General features: G+C 37.1%; 1 protein-coding gene across 1 annotated transcript; it reads left to right on the top strand.

The window, feature by feature from the left end:
• The first annotated feature begins 522 nt into the window (after positions 1-522).
• On the top strand, positions 523-6,065 carry SAP30 (Sin3A associated protein 30). Its single transcript, XM_045988445.1, has 4 exons — positions 523-1,134; positions 2,782-2,907; positions 3,355-3,453; positions 5,744-6,065. The coding sequence occupies exons 1-4, from the start codon at positions 817-819 to the stop codon at positions 5,864-5,866; spliced, it is 666 nt and encodes a 221-aa protein (XP_045844401.1). The 5' UTR covers positions 523-816; the 3' UTR covers positions 5,867-6,065.
• The last annotated feature ends 9,344 nt before the right edge of the window (positions 6,066-15,409 follow it).

Raw genomic sequence — 15,409 nt, 5'->3', positions numbered from 1 at the left:
ACCTCCAGGGCCCGAATAGCGCCAGCTTTACTGAGTTGTACTTGGTTTGGGTTTCCCACAAAAGAATGGCCACACCAAAAATTCTTTTTCCACAGACAGGAAAACGGTTCCGAAACTTTTTTTACCCCAACACCTTCACTCCCGTCCCCTCCTAGGCCCCGCTCGGCGCATTTTGCCCTTCGCCTCAGGAGCTGAGTGACCCCTTCGTCTGGAATGCCAACTCTGCAAAATTCCGGTAGCCAAACACAAACCAACTTCCCGGCAGAAACAAGAAGCGAGATCACCACAACCCCCAACCGCACGCTAGTGTTTTCCAAAAAAAAAAAAAAAAGGAGCCCGACCCATTGCCACGCGATGCATGCTAGGATAAGTAGTTCCTCCAATCCCCAAGGCGCCGAGTCAGGGAGGAACTCAGGTTGATTGCCCCCCCCCCCCCGCAGAGAACTACAATTCCCGTGGTGCCCCGCAACAGAGTGGAAGGGGCGGGACAGAAGAGAGCGCATCGCGCTTGCTCAAGTCGAGGGGCCGGAGGGAGGCGGAGGCGCTCGTGTCCAACTGCTGAAGAGTCTCCATGTGACAGTGAGCAGGGTCCTAACTCCTGGCGCCGCCCCACTTTGGTTCTTGACCGAAAGCACTGTCCCCTGTCCCGGCGCCAGCAGACAACAACAGGCTAGGACGCTTGCTGTCTGGCCGTGCCGCCGGAGGAATTGCCTCGGCGGGGTCAGGTGTCTAAGGGATCCTGCGGAGACCCCGGAGTCTCCGGAGAGAGGCGGAGCGGGGATTTCTGTCAGCGCCGGCGTCCCAAAGCGGGGAGACATGAACGGCTTCACGCCTGAGGAGATGAGCCGCGGAGGGGACGCGGCCGCCGCAGTGGCCGCAGTGGTCGCTGCCGCCGCGGCTGCCGCAGCTTCAGCCGGGAACGGGGCAGGGGCTGGCGCCGGGGCTGAGGTTCCCGGTGCCGGGGCGGTCTCTGCTGCTGGACCCCCGGGAGCGGCTGGCCCCGGCCCCGGACAGCTGTGCTGTCTGCGGGAGGACGGTGAGCGGTGTGGCCGGGCGGCTGGGAACGCCAGCTTCAGCAAGAGGATCCAGAAGAGCATCTCCCAGAAGAAGGTGAAAATTGAGCTGGATAAGAGCGTAAGTGACGGCGGGACGGCCCTGCCCTGCCTACCCCCTTGGGGCTCCAGGAGCGGTGCCCACATGGATTGTTGGGCGGAACGCTCAGGGTTCCCCTCGACCTGGCTGCAGTGCGAACCCGTTGTGTGGTCTCTGGTAGGAAGCAAACAACAAAGTCGGTGCAACTCCGACCGCCACCCCCAACAGACACAGACTTGCACGCCGCCGTTCCGCTCCTCCCCCATCCCCACCCCTACCGCTCCTGCCCCCCTCCCCCCCGACTCCGTTCTGCTCACTGTCTAACCCCTTCCTCCTTCGCTGAGATCGGGGAACGAAACAAAGGGGACCGTCGCTCGGAGGGCCCGGAGTAGTTTTCTTGCAGCCCGGCAGCTCCTTCTGGAATGGAGGCGCCTTCTTTGTTTTGCTGCCCTAGCTGGCGTGTGGCCGCAGGGAGTCACTACCCTCGTGTAGGCAAAAGTGGAGTCGTGCAGAGACCTAGGGCCTGATACTGCGTAAAGAAAGACCCTTTTCCTCGTTCGCCCGAGTACGGAGTGAGGGAAGCCGAGCTCGCCCCCCGCCTTGCTGGGAGCGGGGATTGTGAACGATGTCAGCATCTAGCGCAGCTGCTCCGAACGTGGGGAGCACGTAGCCTCTGCGGTTTTGCCATCCCTTTGGCAGCCATCGGGATTTCTTTTTCCGTCCTTTTGTTTGTTTTTGTTTTTTGTTTGTTTGCTTTTGACCATTCATGAGGTTTTTAGGAACAAACTGCCACTTTTCCGAGTAAATGAATAAATAACAAGATGCAAGAACCTAGCACATGTCCTGCATAAATTTAACTTGGATTTGGTTTAGAAGTTAATTTAAAAGCCTTAGTCTTTAATAGTTTCGTTTTTTAAAGGAGTTTAATTATGTTAATATATGCAGCCCAATTTTAAAATGTTACCATACAGCTCTCAAGACTACACTTAATTGAAGCTTTTGCAAAGTTCGTGATACTTTATGCCAGTTAAAGGCATGCTTGTGATACTTTATGCCTGTTGAACAGTTTCAGTCATGCTCATAAGAAACTTTTCAAGCAAACTTGAATAATTTCACATTGCTTTGGTTGGAAAGACGTAATACAAATAAATACATTCTTTAAATACTCAGAAGTTTATAATTCAAATTTAAATACAATAGTATATGAAATCAGCTCATGTGTAAAAATGGGTAGTTTTGTATCTGGATTATAACTTGAATGTTCAGAAAGAATAGGAAGCATACATCATGCTGCTAAAATAAGCTCTTTAAGTAGAGAAAATATTACCAAATATTTTGGGGGGCAACATCACCTTTCCCCTTGTTAAAAAACAGCATGACCTACCAAATCTAGTTCACCTTCACTGCAATTTAATGACAAAATCGAGTTGGAATTTTTCATTCTGCTTCTCTGCCTCCCTTCCTCCCTTCCAAACCCCCACCCCCACCCCAATCCTCTTAACGGTATTGCCAGACATGGTGTGTTTGTTCCAACTGAATACAGGATTTAAGCATAGAAACATGGTTTTGCCTTAACAATGGCTATTTTGCCCGTTTTTATTTTTAATAATTCACTGTGCCCTATGTATTTTACTAATACATGGACACATTACATAATCATAAGTAGTTTGTGAAACTTTTCTGTTTCAGGCAAGGCATCTTTACATTTGTGATTATCATAAAAACTTAATTCAGAGTGTTCGAAACAGAAGAAAGAGAAAAGGGAGTGATGATGATGGAGGAGATTCACCTGTTCAAGATATTGATACTCCAGAGGTAGATAATGTTTCTCTGTGTTAAATGTAAATCCTAAGTATTCCATTCTGAAACTTGTATTGGAAAATAAAAATTTTTAAAATACTTAAAGGGAAAAATCTGAAAATGAAAGCAAAATTAAATATAGCCAGTTAACAGGCAGTTGTAGTTTGACTTACGTTTTCAGTTGACAGTGCTTATGGCTGTATTGACTTATAACTTCTTTTTTGCTCCCAGTTTTCAATATTTATCTTCAAAAGATTAAAGTGTACAATATACTTATAGTTTTGATTCTATAAAAGGAATAATGGAATTAATTAAATAATGTAACTTCTGTTATTTAGTAATGGAATTACAGAATTACATTTTTACTGTGCCAAAATTGAAATGTTAGTTATTATATGTATCAAAGATAACTTAAACATTGCATGAACTAATTCTAATTCTTACATCTTTATTTTTTTCTAGGTGGATTTATACCAATTACAAGTAAATACACTTCGGAGATACAAAAGACACTTCAAACTATCAACCAGACCAGGACTTAATAAAGCACAACTTGTTGAGGTATTTATGAGTTTTAAACTATACTTTAAATGAGCCTGTTTATACAAAAAAGAGTCATAAAAGCCTAATGAAATTGTTAACATAGTGTATATAACAGTACATTTTAGTTAGATAAATCAGTTAATAAAAATCTATTATGGAAGAATCTAGTTTCCTAGAAATGTTTGTCTACCTCTTAAATTCCTTTATGTAACAACCACTCAATGGATTGTATGTAATTTTCTAAGCATTTTTTAATACTGGCTTTCAGTATTCAGTATTTCTGTTGGCTTTGAAATTCCACTTAGTAAACATTTATTGAACACTTAATTGAGGCATAATAAAAGAAATTGATAAACTTTGTTGTCTTTATTAGAATCTTTTTAAGTTTTTGACAGATTGGGTCTACGGATTAGCCCGTAAATAGTATTCCTATAACTTGTTGATTTAACTGTTTCAGAATTTGTCCTTGGCGATGCTAGTTTGTTTTAGTTGAGGCATCTGTGCTTTCTTCACATCTAAAAGATGCAGACTTTCATTCAAGACGTTACTTAGTTTGCTATAGAACTTCTGTTTCTTTCTGTAAATTTTGAAATATGTGTCTTCTAGGAATTAATAGAACCAAGAAATCTGTGAATCATATTAAGGCATTTATAGACTTATATATTTATACTTTAATCATTTTAAGTAAAAATATTTAATCTATTAGAATATAAATTAAATATATAGATCAGTTTTCTCATATTTTTCAGCTTGGGTTTAATAATGCAACATTTTCTAAAACGTGCATATTGAATAAAGTAAAAGATACAGAAGGTACAATTCTTTGGCAGAGTACTTTTTTAACCTTGTTAAGAGCTAATATATTGACTTTTTAGCCAGAATTTCTTCTTTCCTTCTTGCCTAAGCAACAAAAATTCAGTTTTTCTTTAAATTTGATTTAAAAGATCCAGTCCTTTTTAGATTGTATAGTATGTTAATATAATGTAAACGTAGATATTATCTACCATGATAAAACTGTATCCATATAGACAGATACTCATCAAGTGGAAGTTATCTTTGTTCTGGGACAAATGAGAACCAGAGAACTCATTATTATAAATGTTACATATAATGTACAGGTGACCCTTGAACAGCACAAGGGTTATAACGGAACATAGTAAAAAATCTGCATATAACTTTTGATTCCCCAAAAACTTAACTACTAATAGCCTCCTGTTGACTGGAAGCATTCCGATACTATAGTCAGCATATTTTTCTATATATATGTATTGTATATATTCTTACTATAGTCTCAGTAAAGTAACCTAAAGAAAAGAAAATGTTGTTTAAAAAATCATATGGAAGAGAAAATACATTTACAGTACTGTACTGTATTTATTGAAATAAAAGTGTGTAAGTGGACCCTCACAGTTAAAACCTGTCTTGTACAAGGGTCAGAAGTATGTATTTTTTAAGTACACCTGAAATATTTGATAATTTGATATTTAAAATTTACATTATTTCTAAAACTACTTTCTTCTTTAGAAATGAGAAGAAATCCAAATGACAATGAAAGTTATAGTTTACTTAGGAGTGATTCCAGAGTTAGGTGACTGCACTCTTTAAATCTCTTAATTATTGTATGAATAGCATTTTCTTTAAGAAGTTTCGTCTTTCACATTCTAGATATACATAGCAACACCCCAGTTTAGTCTGTTGCATTTCTCTTGGTTGTGCATCTAGATGTTAGATTAGCAGAATGAAAAGGCCAGAAAATAGATAAACATTCTTCAGTGAACATCTCTCTTTCCCTTCTCATTTTCCATCCATAATCTTTATTCAGAAAAACTTTCAAGGAACCTTAAAAAAGAGTACTGCCAATGAATGAATGAATATAAGTTACAGCAAATATATTTGTAAGATAGTTCATGATTTGTATAGTACCAAAATTTTTTCAACTTCTGTATCATTTTTCTGTGGGAGTAGGGTCTACATTCTATTTTATTTCATTGGTACTTAAAATTGAAAAATATTTACCTCCTAATGTAGATTCTAGTTATAAAATTTAAATAAAAGTAAATAATTTCTAATTAATGTATATTTAATTGAGTGGATTAGAGGGTCCTGTGAAGTCACACTATCTCTTGTTCATAACATCTTATTCTTACATGCTTTTCATCTTGTTGGTATTTTGTTAGTTTATTTTTAAAAGGATATAGTTCTTATCGAGTAGCACTTTTTCTTTTGATGAATGTGTATTTTACCTAGTATGACATCTGTCAATATCTATAATTTCAGGTGGTTTTTTTGTTTGTTTTTGTTTTTATAGATAGTTGGTTGCCACTTTAGGTCTATTCCAGTGAATGAAAAGGATACCTTAACATATTTCATCTACTCAGTGAAGAATGACAAGAACAAATCAGATCTCAAGGTTGATAGTAGTGTTCACTAAAAGAGATGGAATTGAGACTAAGACTTGGATGTTCCATTGTTCAGACTGTTTACTCTTTTTTCACATGTAGAAATGTTCCTTGTGTATTTTTTTACAGAGGATTTTCTCTGGTTTTATTTTCTTTGTTTCTGACTCTAATAAATTAGTTGGAAACTCGTGTAAAATGAGCTTTCCTAGATTGAAAAATATTTTAAATAAAGCTGATTACTATTATAGTTGCTTTGGTGTATTTATTTTGTGAAATTTGATTTTTATATTAAACTGCCAAGGTACTAGCTTTAATTAAGAGTTTAAAGATCATTTTGTTACCCCCCCCCTTTTATTTTTAATTCTAAGAAATTAAGGTCAAGGAGAAGTAACAAACAGCATGTTTGCTTTCTCCGGGACAAGCTGATTTGGAATTAATATCCTAATGCTATAAAGTGCTTTTTGGTGCTAATGGGTTTGAAAAATAGACTTCCTTTGGGGTGCAACTTCTTTTTTACTTCCTTTTTTACTATTATTATTACTTGATAAAGTATTAGGAATAACAAAGAGTTTAATTTATATGCCTATCTCCTTCCAAAGAAGACTTAATATGCCAGCAAAGATAAACACAGTGCTAAAAGTTGAAATAACATAGAATTAGCTTTATTTGTTTCTTAGAGTTTTGTCTTAGGGAAAAGATGTTTGTTTATATGGCATGAACATAGAAAGAAGTTCTGCAGTGCCCTTTAATTTTCAGTCATGTCCTGTACTGTTCACATTGCAGATTAAAACTAGTAAATTGGAGGTTTCTAGAAATCTAACAAGATCTTTAAATTTTGGTCCATACATAGCTCTAACTTGATTCATATTGTGCTTTCTTTTACATTTCATTCACTATCAGTTTTTGATTAAAGTTCTCATAATTGCAAATCATATTTATAGCTTATGACATCAAAATAAAAACAACAGCTTCAGTTAATGTTCTTGATTATGTTGCAGATTTTAGACTGGAAATGGATCGGAACATTAATGTAGCTTAAAGTTTCCCTCAAAGGTCAACATTTGGGCCTGATAATTCTTCACCAGGGGAGGCTGTCCCATGTGTTGTAGTTTTAGCAGCATCATTGCCGTCCACACTAGTGCCAGTGGCACTCTGAAAATGTGACAACCAAAACTATCACTAAATGCTGCCAAATATGCCTGGGTAAGCAAAATCACCAATGGTGAAGAACCACTGATGTAGCTAAATCTAAAATAGTGGTTTATTAGAAAGTCTGTGTATTTTTTTTTTTTTTTTTTAATGTGACAGATAGAGATTACAAGTAGGCAGAGAGGCAGGCAGAGAGAGGGGGAAGCAGGCTCCCTGCAGAGCAGAGAGCCGGATGCAGGTCTTGATCCCAGAGCAGAGAGCCCAATGCAGGGGTCGATCCCAGGACCCTGGGATCATGACCTGAGCTGAAGGCAGAGGCTTTAACCCACTGAGCCACCCAGGCACCCCGAAAGTCTGTATTTTTAAGTCCTCTGAGTGTATTGACAACTGGAAAATGTGAAAAATACAGCACTGGTCTTCATTCTTGCTACACCATTTAAAGATTTACAGTTGATCCTTAACAATGAAGGGGTTGGAGCACCAACCACCACATAGTTGGAAATCCATATACAACTTCTGACTCCCCCAAAACTTAATTACAAATAGCCTACTGTTGGCCCAGTCCTCTCCAATAGCATAAACAGTCAATATACATTTTGTATGTTACATGTATTATATACTGTTCTTAAAGTAAGCTAGAGAAAAAATGTTTTTGAGATCATAAGGAAGAGAAAATACATTTGCAGTAATGCACACTGTAAAGAATCTGCATGTATGTGGACTCACACAGTTCAAACCCGTGTTGTTCAAGTATCAACTGTACTTTATTGATGAGCAGAGACTATGATAATTGGTCTTAAAAAATCCTCTCATTTTTGGCATTCCAGAAATCTCTGCGAGAAATTTTTTCTTAGCTGTCTGAAAGTGAACCACAAAACTACAAGATGTGGTGGTGCTTTATTTGGAGAAAGTATTCCTTCTACATATTTTTATCTAAATCTATAATCTGTAAAAACTTCATTTTTTAATAACACTTGACTGTAGGCTTACTTTTTCCTAGAAAACCCTCCGTTCTTGTGAAAGAAGCTTGAAACCATTTGCTTACATTAAATTACCTGTTTATGGATATAACTTTTAACTAAGAGTGTTGATTTCATAGTTAATTATTTGCATAAAATGTAGTTGGATAAAAGTGAAAATAAGAGTTCTGGGTGTTAGTTATCCAATGAAATTAAGTCCTTGTTAGAGCAATTTAAAACATGAAAAACTGAGAGAACTTCATCAAAGCTCAGGAACTCAAGATGCTACAATGTAAGTTTTATATAAAAAAAATTTTTTTTAAGATTTTATTTATTCATTTGACAGAGAGAGAGATCACAAGTAGGCAGAGAGGCAGGCAGAGAGAGAGGAGGAAGCAGGCTCCCTGCAGAGCAGAGAGCCCGATGCAGGGCTCGATCCCAGGACCCTGAGATCATGACCTGAGCTGAAGGCAGCGGCTTAATCCACTGAGCCACGGTATGAAAAATTCACTAGAAATCTTTTTCCCTGTTTATCTCTGAATCAAAAAAAGTAAATGGAAACTCTTATCTCTATAAGGGTACAGGTTACTTATAACATTAGAGCATCGGAAGAATCCAAAATTGACAGAGGTGGAAGGAAGAAAACATAATGAGTAGCAGATACTCAAGAAATAAGTCCTGATGGTTTCCTTGTCAGTCAGTTAAATAAGTATTTGACATATGCTCACTAAAAAAAAAAAGAAGAAAAAAACAAGTCAGTTATTCGATAGAACTACCTTTTATTGAACATTTAAGAAAAGGCTAAAAATACCTGAAATAAAGTTCTTTACAAAAACAAGCTCTATATTATTTTTACATGAAGTTTTTTTTAAAAAGATTTTATTTATTTGAGAGAGAGCATAAATAGGGGGAGGGGCAGCGGGAGAGGGAGATGCAGTCTCCCCCTGAGCAGAGAGCCCAATAATGGGCTCTATTCCAGGACCCTGTGATCATGACCTGAGCCAAAGGCAGAGACTTAACAAACTGAGCCACCCAGACGCCTCTTACATAAAGTTTTTTAACTGAGCTAAAATTTATACGGTAATATTAACCATTTTAAGCTGTAAAATTTTCAGGTAAATAGTGTATTCACAATGTTGTAAAACCACCAGTTCTAATTGCAACATTTTCATTACCCCATAAAAACACCCATAAGTAATCACTCCCAATTTCTCCTCTTCATCCCCTGATACCTCTAATCTGCTTCCTGTCTCTATGAATTTGCCTATTATGGATATATCCTATAAAGGAAATCATACATGTCCTTTTGTGTTTGGGTTTTGTTTTTATCATATGTGTTCAAGGCTCATCCAAGTTGCTGCATATTTATCAGTACTTTGTTCCTTTTAATGGCTGAACAATATTCCATTGTGATCACAATTTGTTTTTTCATCCATAGATGGACATTTGATTTCCACCTTTAGCGATTAGGCGCCTGGGTGGCTCAGTGGGTTAGGCCGCTGCCTTCGGCTCAGGTCATGATCTCAGGGTCCTGGGATCGAGTCCCGCATCGGGCTCTCTGCTCAGCAGCGAGCCTGCTTCCCTCTCTCTCTCTCTCTGCCTGCCTCTCTGTCTATTTGTGATCTCTGTCAAATAAATAAATAAAATCTTAAAAAAAAAAAAAAAAAATTAAAAAAAAAAAAAAAAAATAATACTGCTATGAACATTTGTGTGCAAGTTTCTATGTGGACATGTTTTCCTCTCTTTTGGGTATATATGTAGGAGTAGAATTGTTGAATCACATTGTATTCTGTATTTAACTTTTTGAGGAGCCTCCAGATTTCCATAGTGGCTATACTATTTCCATTCCCACCAGCAGTGTACAAGAGTTTCTGTTTCTCCAAATTGCCAATACTTGTATTTCCTTTTTTTTTTTTTTTTTGGAATTAAAGCCTTCTTCCTGCTGGGTGTGAAGTGGTATCTCATTGTAGTTTTGATTTGTATTTCCTTACTGATCAATGATATTGTATGTCTTTTCATGTACTTATTGCTGACTTGTATGTCTTCTTTAGAGAATATTTATTTAAATCCTTTGCTTATTTTTCAATTGGACTGCTTCTTGTTGCAGGAGTTTTTTATTCTTGATATGAATATTAAGTCCATAGATAGATTTTTCCCCCATTCTGTGAATTGCCTTTTCATATTCTTGATAATGTTCTTTATTGCACAAAAGTTCTTAGTTTTTATATAGTCCAGTTTATTTTTTTTGTTACTCATATTTTTGGTGTCAGATCTAAGAATTCTTTGCCAAATCTGAGGTTATGAAGATTAACCCCTATTTTTTCTGTGTGTATGTGTGTGAGAGAGAGAACTTCAGCACTTAATTCAGCTCACTGGCACATTTTGAGTCAATTTTTGTATGTAGAATGATATTGAGGTTTAACTTCATTGTTTTGAGTGTGATTATCCAGGTGTCTCAGTACCATTTAGTGAAAACTATTCTTTTTTAACTGAATGGTTTTGGCACCCTTGTCAAAAATCAATTTGCCACAGATGATTGGGTTTATTTCTCTATTCTCAATTCTATTCCATTGGTTCATATTCCTATTCTTATGCCAGTACTAAACTCTTTTGACTGCTGTAGCCTTGCAGTAAGTTTTGAAATCAGGAAATGGGAGTCCTCCCACCTGTTTTCCTTTTTCAATGTCATTTAGGCTATCTGAGGTCCTTTGTAGTTCCATACGAATCTGAGAATCAGTTTTTCCATTTTTGCCAAAAAGGCCATTAGAATTTTTTTTTAAGATTTTATTTATTTATGACAGAGATGGCAAGAGTGGAAACACAAGCACAGAGGAGCTAGAGAGGAAGAAGCAGGCTCCCCACTGAACAGGGAGCCTGATATGGGGCTCCATTCCAGGACTCTGGGATCATGACCTAAGCTGAAGGCAAATGCTTCACAACTGACCCACCCAGGCACCCCAACCATTAGAATTTTTAATGAAGGTTTTGTTGAATCTGTTGCATCACTTTAAGATTGCCATATTAACAATATTAAGTACTCCAATCTGTGAATATGGGATTTTTTCCATTTATTTTGGTTTTTAAAAATTCCTTCCAGCAATATTTTATAGTTTCCAGTATGTATGTCTTTCACCACCTTGATAAAATTTATTTCTGATGCTTTATTCTTCTTGATGTCTCTGCAAATAGAATTGTTTTCTTGATTTCTTTTTTGGATTGTTCATTACTGCTGTACAGAAACAACTGATTTTTGCATGTTGATTTCTTACAACTGTGCTGAATTTTTTAATTATCTCTAGTGGTATTTATGTATGTTCTATGAGATTTTTAATGTGCTGTTGGATTTGGTATATTAATAATTTTTAAAGATTTTTATATCTATATTCTTAACGTATATTGGTCTGGAGTTTTCTTGTCCTGTCCATGCCTGACTTTGGTATCAGGATAATGCTGATAGAGGTTTTTATTTGTAAAATTCTTAGAAGAGAGGGGCTACATATATGCCACATACTTCTCTCCAGGCATACCACTCTGTAAAGATGAGCCCATTATGGTGATAAGCACTCTATAGAAGTAAAAGGGGGAAATTAAATCAGTGTCAATTTATTATGATTTTCCTTTTTTTAATATTTTGTTTATTTTATATATATGTATGTGTATATATATATATATTATTTTTTTTTATTTGACAGAGATTACAAGTAGGCAGAGAGGCAGGCAGAGAGAGAGGAGAAAGCAGGCTCCCCGTGGAGCAGAGAGCCAGATGTGGGGCTCAATCCCATGACCCTGGGATCATGACCTGAGCTGAGGGCAGAGGCTTTAATACACTGAGCCACCCAGGCCCCCCTATTTTGTTTATTTTAAAGAGAGTGGGACTAGAGGAAAAACAGAGGCCGGGGGTAGATACAGGGAGAAAGAATCTCAAGCAGACTATACACTGAGTGTGGAGTCCAATGCAGGGCTTGGTCTCAAGACCCTGGGATCATGACCTGAGCTGAAACTAAGAGACAATTAACAGATTGAGCCACCCAGGCACCCCAATTTACTATAATTTCCTAATATCAATTTCTCTTCAAATCTGTGAGAGAAAAGTTTAGGCTTAGGCTGTTAATGCAAAATGACTCAGAAATACATGACTTTCGTTATTTTTTCTTTTTGGGAAAATTATTTTTTTTTTTTTTTTTTTTTTTTTTTTTTTTAAAGATTTTATTTATTTATTTGACAGAGAGAGATCACAAGTAAGCAGAGAGGCAGGCAGAGAGAGTGAGAGGGAAGCAGGCTCCCTGCCGAGCAGAGAGCCCGATGCGGGACTCGATCCCAGGACCCTGAGATCATGACCTGAGCTGAAGGCAGCGGCTTAAACCACTGAGCCACCCCTGTCATAATACTTTGCAAAAGTGATTTCAAGGCATTCTGACAAATTTGATGAGGAAAAGAAATTTTATCAAGAAGAGATGAGCTGTTAGTAAGTATTACTCTCAACTCTGTGCTCAGATTCATAATATGGAAAAGGACATAAAACATCTAAAATAGAAATACAGAAATTGTTAATTGAGTAAGCATTTAGCTTATACAAGCTAGCTGAAGTGTACAGTCATGTGTCCCATATCAGTAAAGGTTTGTTTTCCTAAAAAGGAAATAGATTAGATGATGTTACTAGATAACATAGCAGTTAAGATTCTAGATGCTAGAGTAAGACTGGCCCTATTCAAAACCCGGCACTAGTGCTCTGATAATGTAACCTTACGCTCCTTAATCTCTCTAAACCTTGGTGCTTTGGCAATAGAATAGGGATCATGACAGTACCTACCACACTCAGTTGTAACAGTGTTAAGAAAAAGAGTAAATTTTTAGGGGCGCCTGGGTGGCTCAGTGGATTAAGCCGCTGCCTTCGGCTCAGGTCATGATCTCAGGGTCCTGGGATCGAGCCCCACATCGGGCTCTCTGCTCCGCGGGGAGCCTGCTTCCTCTTCTCTCTCTGCCTGCCTCTCTGCCTACCTCTCTGCCTACTTGTGATCTCTCTCTCTGTCAAATAAATAAATAAAATCTTTTAAAATAAAAAGAAAAATAGTAAATTTTTAATAAAAGCTTAATTGTCTTTTCTTATAGCTAAAAGCTATGGAAAAAACAAAGGATGTAGTTATTAATATAACTGAATGAAGTGTTTGCTTTTAAAAATATATTGACATATTTGGGAAAAGTTACATAAGGTAAGTTATGTGAACATTCATATTTTTATATATATATTTGATAATATAAGGAAGACTGTGTGCTTCTGTTATACATTCATTTCTAAAACATAAGTTACATTCTAAAACAATGTAACTTAATCTCATGTTACAAAAGTTATTTCCAGAAAGGGGAGTATACAATGAAGAATAATCATAATAATCTATAAAATTCCGTTAAATATTCAGCTTTTTTTCAAATACGATTTTTCTCATCAGTTTTTGTTTGCAATAATAAGGGAACATTCCTTCAAAAGGCACTGTTGTCTCACAGATGCTCTCACACTGATGTGTCATTTACAAATAGGGATACTGAATCCTTAACACTTTTTTCCTCGCTCAAAAGCAGTCTATACCAAGTAAAAAATGAAGGAGCTTTACTGATGATTTTCTTATTTATCTGTTCTATGCACTGTTCTAGAAAGGATATAAGACTTAACTTATTTAATCTGGTTTTAATACCAATTAATTCACTGAAGAAAAAAGCCCAATCAAATCATATTATGTTGATGAAATAATGAATTGGGGTTTTTTTTTATGAATTAGGTTTTTTTAAACAATTGTTCTTCATGTATTTTTTGTAGGAAGTCATACTATTTGAAAAACATATTCTAACTTATTTTTGTGTAGATTTTAAGAGGGACTAAATACTGACTACTTCAGATTGGTTTGGTCTAGCCCATTAACACTTACTGGATACTGAATAGACAACAGGGACCTCCAAGTATGTATTTCAATTAAATATTGTCACTTTTTTTTTCTTTTAAAGAGAGAGACTGTGACTGGGGAGGGACAAGGGAGAGAGAATCACAAGCAGATTGAGACCCATCCTGGGGCTCAATCTCACAACCCTAAGATCATGACCTGAACTGAAATCAAGAGTTGGAATCTTAACCAATTGAGCCACTCAGGTGCCCCTAAATAATGTCACCTTTATTGACAAAATGGTATCTCTTGGTTTACTACAGGATATGGTACTTCTCAAACTTTTCCCCTTAATAATACTTTGTATAGCCCTCTACATGTCCCCTTTTAAGCAGGGTTCACATTTACAAATAAGGGTTTGTAATTATTACACTTTTGTTAGAATACCCATTCCAAGAGGACAAGTCCATCTTATTACTGCATCCCCAAATCTAAGTCATAGCTGGCGCTTAGCAAGCATTTAATACATTTTTATAGCATGAAGGACTTTCTGAAATTACCTCTGATGGCCACTAGTCCATGCATACCTCCTAAGATATGGGGCATAGTCCAAAGCTGCCTCTATCAGAAAATATTTTTCAAGGGGTGCCTGGGTGGCTCAGTCAGTTAAGCGTCTGCCTTCGGCTCAAGTCATGATCCCAGGGTCCTGGGATTGAGCCCTGTGTTGGGCTCCTCGCTCACTGGGAAGCCTGCTTCTCCTCTCTCCGACTCCCCCTACTTGTGTTCCCTTGCTTGCTGTCTCTTTCTCTCTGTCTGTCAAAAAATAAACAAATAAATAAATAAATCTTAAAAAAAAAAAAGAAAATATCTTTCGAGACATCTGTATTACTTTTAACATTCATGTGACTTTAATCCTGATCCATTACATGTTTCTTTTAATATATGTTATTCTAAAGAAGAATTGATATATCACGGATAAATATAATTTTAAGGATACAGCTGTGTATGAATGTTTGTAGTTTATGGGCTACATTTGATTTTTAGCAAATATCTTAAGCTTAAGTTAGCATCTAAAAAATGGGTTTTAAGAATACTTACCATGAAGGTTTTTATTGTTTTTTGAGAGAGCAAAGTAAAAATGCACTTAAAATACTTGGCATGCAAGTACTTAAATATGGGCTCCCTTTATCTTTTCTTTTTTTTTTTTTTAAGTAAACTCTATGCCCAACATGGGGCTGGAACTCAGGACCTGAGATTGAGTTTCATGCTCTACCAACTGAGCCAGCCATATGCCCCAGCCCTTTTACCTTCTTACTAGAAATCTTCTAGATTCCCTTATAAGAACATCAATTTATATTTGATTCTTCCCATTAAGTATACATGGTCAATAACTGTCAACTAAGAAGTAAAAGTTTTCAACCTTTGAGCAAGGATTATAGCTAATCAACCATTAAAAAATCCTGAGCCTACTGAACACCTCATAGATGAAAATTTTTTACCCAAAATTTTTAACCAGTGCCAACAATGTCCACAGAGAATTTAAACTGAATTAATTTTTTTTTAATATTTTTTTTATTTGACAGAGAGAAATCAC

Source organism: Meles meles, chromosome 2 (assembly GCF_922984935.1).
Source record: "Meles meles chromosome 2, mMelMel3.1 paternal haplotype, whole genome shotgun sequence".
Taxonomy (NCBI): domain Eukaryota; kingdom Metazoa; phylum Chordata; class Mammalia; order Carnivora; family Mustelidae; genus Meles; species Meles meles.
The sequence above is the reverse complement of the archived record's forward strand: the minus strand, read 5'-3'. Positions and strand labels throughout refer to the sequence as shown.

Coding starts and splice junctions, on each gene's coding strand:
- SAP30 (XM_045988445.1), top strand. CDS start 817: ATGAACGGCTTCACGCCTGAGGAGATGAGCCGCGGAGGGGACGCGGCC. Junction 2,908..3,354: donor AAGATATTGATACTCCAGAG/GTAGATAATGTT, acceptor ATTTTTTTCTAG/GTGGATTTATACCAATTACA. Junction 3,454..5,743: donor ATAAAGCACAACTTGTTGAG/GTATTTATGAGT, acceptor TTGTTTTTATAG/ATAGTTGGTTGCCACTTTAG.